The sequence below is a fragment of the Musca autumnalis genome, unplaced genomic scaffold, assembly GCF_047663935.1.
Source record: "Musca autumnalis isolate F117 unplaced genomic scaffold, ASM4766393v1 scaffold_4, whole genome shotgun sequence".
In the NCBI taxonomy this organism is placed as follows: domain Eukaryota; kingdom Metazoa; phylum Arthropoda; class Insecta; order Diptera; family Muscidae; genus Musca; species Musca autumnalis.
This window is the reverse complement of record NW_027411977.1, coordinates 21,305,226-21,307,026: the sequence shown is the minus strand read 5'-3', so window position 1 is coordinate 21,307,026 and position 1,801 is coordinate 21,305,226. Positions and strand designations below refer to the sequence as shown.

At 41.8% G+C, this 1,801-nt stretch overlaps 1 protein-coding gene across 1 annotated transcript; it reads right to left on the bottom strand.

Annotated features, from left to right (window-relative positions):
• Positions 1–979, bottom strand: LOC141400838 (serine protease 1-like). Its single transcript, XM_073980405.1, has 2 exons — positions 678–979; positions 1–614 (listed from the first exon to the last, which is right to left on the bottom strand). Exons 1-2 carry the CDS (start codon positions 938–940, stop codon positions 50–52), a joined length of 828 nt encoding a protein of 275 aa, XP_073836506.1. The 5' UTR covers positions 941–979; the 3' UTR covers positions 1–49.
• Between the last annotated feature and the right edge of the window lie 822 nt (positions 980–1,801).

Genomic DNA, 1,801 nt, shown 5'->3' with positions numbered 1-1,801 from the left:
TTTGTTTTTTTTAAGCTTTAGACATTTATTCAATCCTTTTCAAATTAATTTAGTAGGCAATGCCAGTGTTATCCTTGATCCAGTCCAAGTAGCTGGTGACACGGACGAAACCAGCAGGGGCACCAGATTGGCAACCAGCAGAGGAAACGAAGGAGGTGACACCAATCAAGGTATTAGAGTCGTACAAAGCCAATGGACCGCCAGAGTCACCACTGCAGGTGGAGGTACCCTTAGGAGTGGCAGTGCAAATGTTCTTGGAGGTGATGGTCAAGCTACCGTAGGTGTTGGCGCAAACGCTGTTTTCAATAACTTCCATTTCGGCGTATTGCAATTTGGAGGAGACAGCGGTGGCGGAATCGGAAACCAAACCCCAGCCAGAAGCGATGGCCTTCTTACCGGCATAGGTAGAGTAGGAAGAGGCGATGGCGGGCAAATTGATCTTCTTAATGTAGGTGGTGAAGGTGACAGAGGGGATCTTGATCAAGGAGATGTCGTTTCTCAAGATAAGGGAGTTGTAGCTGGCGTGTTGACGGAATTCGCTGCTGGAGACGGTGTAGGTGACCTTGGGGCTGGTGCGGACAGTGGCGCCCAAGTAGACGGTGGCAGAGGAGGCACTAGAAAAGAAAACAGAAATGTATTATTTTTTAACATTTTAGAATGGAAACTTTTCAACTTACCCGCTGGTGCAGTGAGCAGCAGTCAAAACCCAGTTGTTGTCAATCACGGAACCGCCACACCACCAGCCACCGCTGGAGCTGGAGAAGCTCAAACCAACTTGATAGGGGAATTGACCTTCAGCGGCATCCTTGCCATTGGTAATGCGACCTTCGGCATTGATGGTCACAGGCAATTGACGGGGATGAATGTAGTTTTGTTCAGGTAGGACGGTTCCAGCTGAAACAGCGGCAATAGCCAAGGCAAGAACAACGAACACTTTCATGATGTCTACTAAACAATGAGACTGATACCTTTTCGATGGAGGTGTAGAGCTATTTATACCCCCGTAAAATAAATGAAAATCGAAGTATTTTTGCTATCGCAAAATATTGTTTTATTATCAAAAGAATAACCGCGGCACACATTTCTTGATGATTTGATCCAGGCACATAACAATTTCTGTTGTGGGAATTTTCACTTTTATTATCAATGCTTATACCGTGTGATAGGGGGATAAACAGTTTGTCAAGAAAGTTATTTGAGGGGATTTTGTAAAATGTGTAAAAAACAAAACAACTTCTACTACATTTTTGACGAATTGATTTAGGCCCTTGTCTGGGCCTCTGACGTCACAGAAATAAATCTTTATATTTAGATAATTAATACTTAAACTGAACTGTCTTGTCCTGTGTAATCGCAAGGTGGGAGAGCAGTTATGAGGATATTAGCCGATATCCGAACCTAGTGTCTTCTCTGTCTTTCCCAAAACCAAATCAATTTTAACCAATTTCCCCTTTAAAAATCATAGTTCCCTTAAAATTTACCCAATTTATCATTAGATGTAAGATCAATTCATGAGTAATGCGGAAGCTATTCGTTTGCTTTCCCCACACTTTACAAAATCTTATCAAATAACTTACTTGCCACACTGTTTATACCCTCATATCTAACGGTATAACCGTTGATAATATGAGTGAAAATTCCCACAATAGATATTGTCGTGTGTCTGGATCAAATCGTCACAAAAAGTGTGGACGGTGGCTATTCTTTTGATAATAAGCTATATTTTGCGATTGCAAAAATAAATGTTTAGATTTTCTTTCCTTTTATGGGGGTATAAATAGCTCTACACCTCCATTGAAAA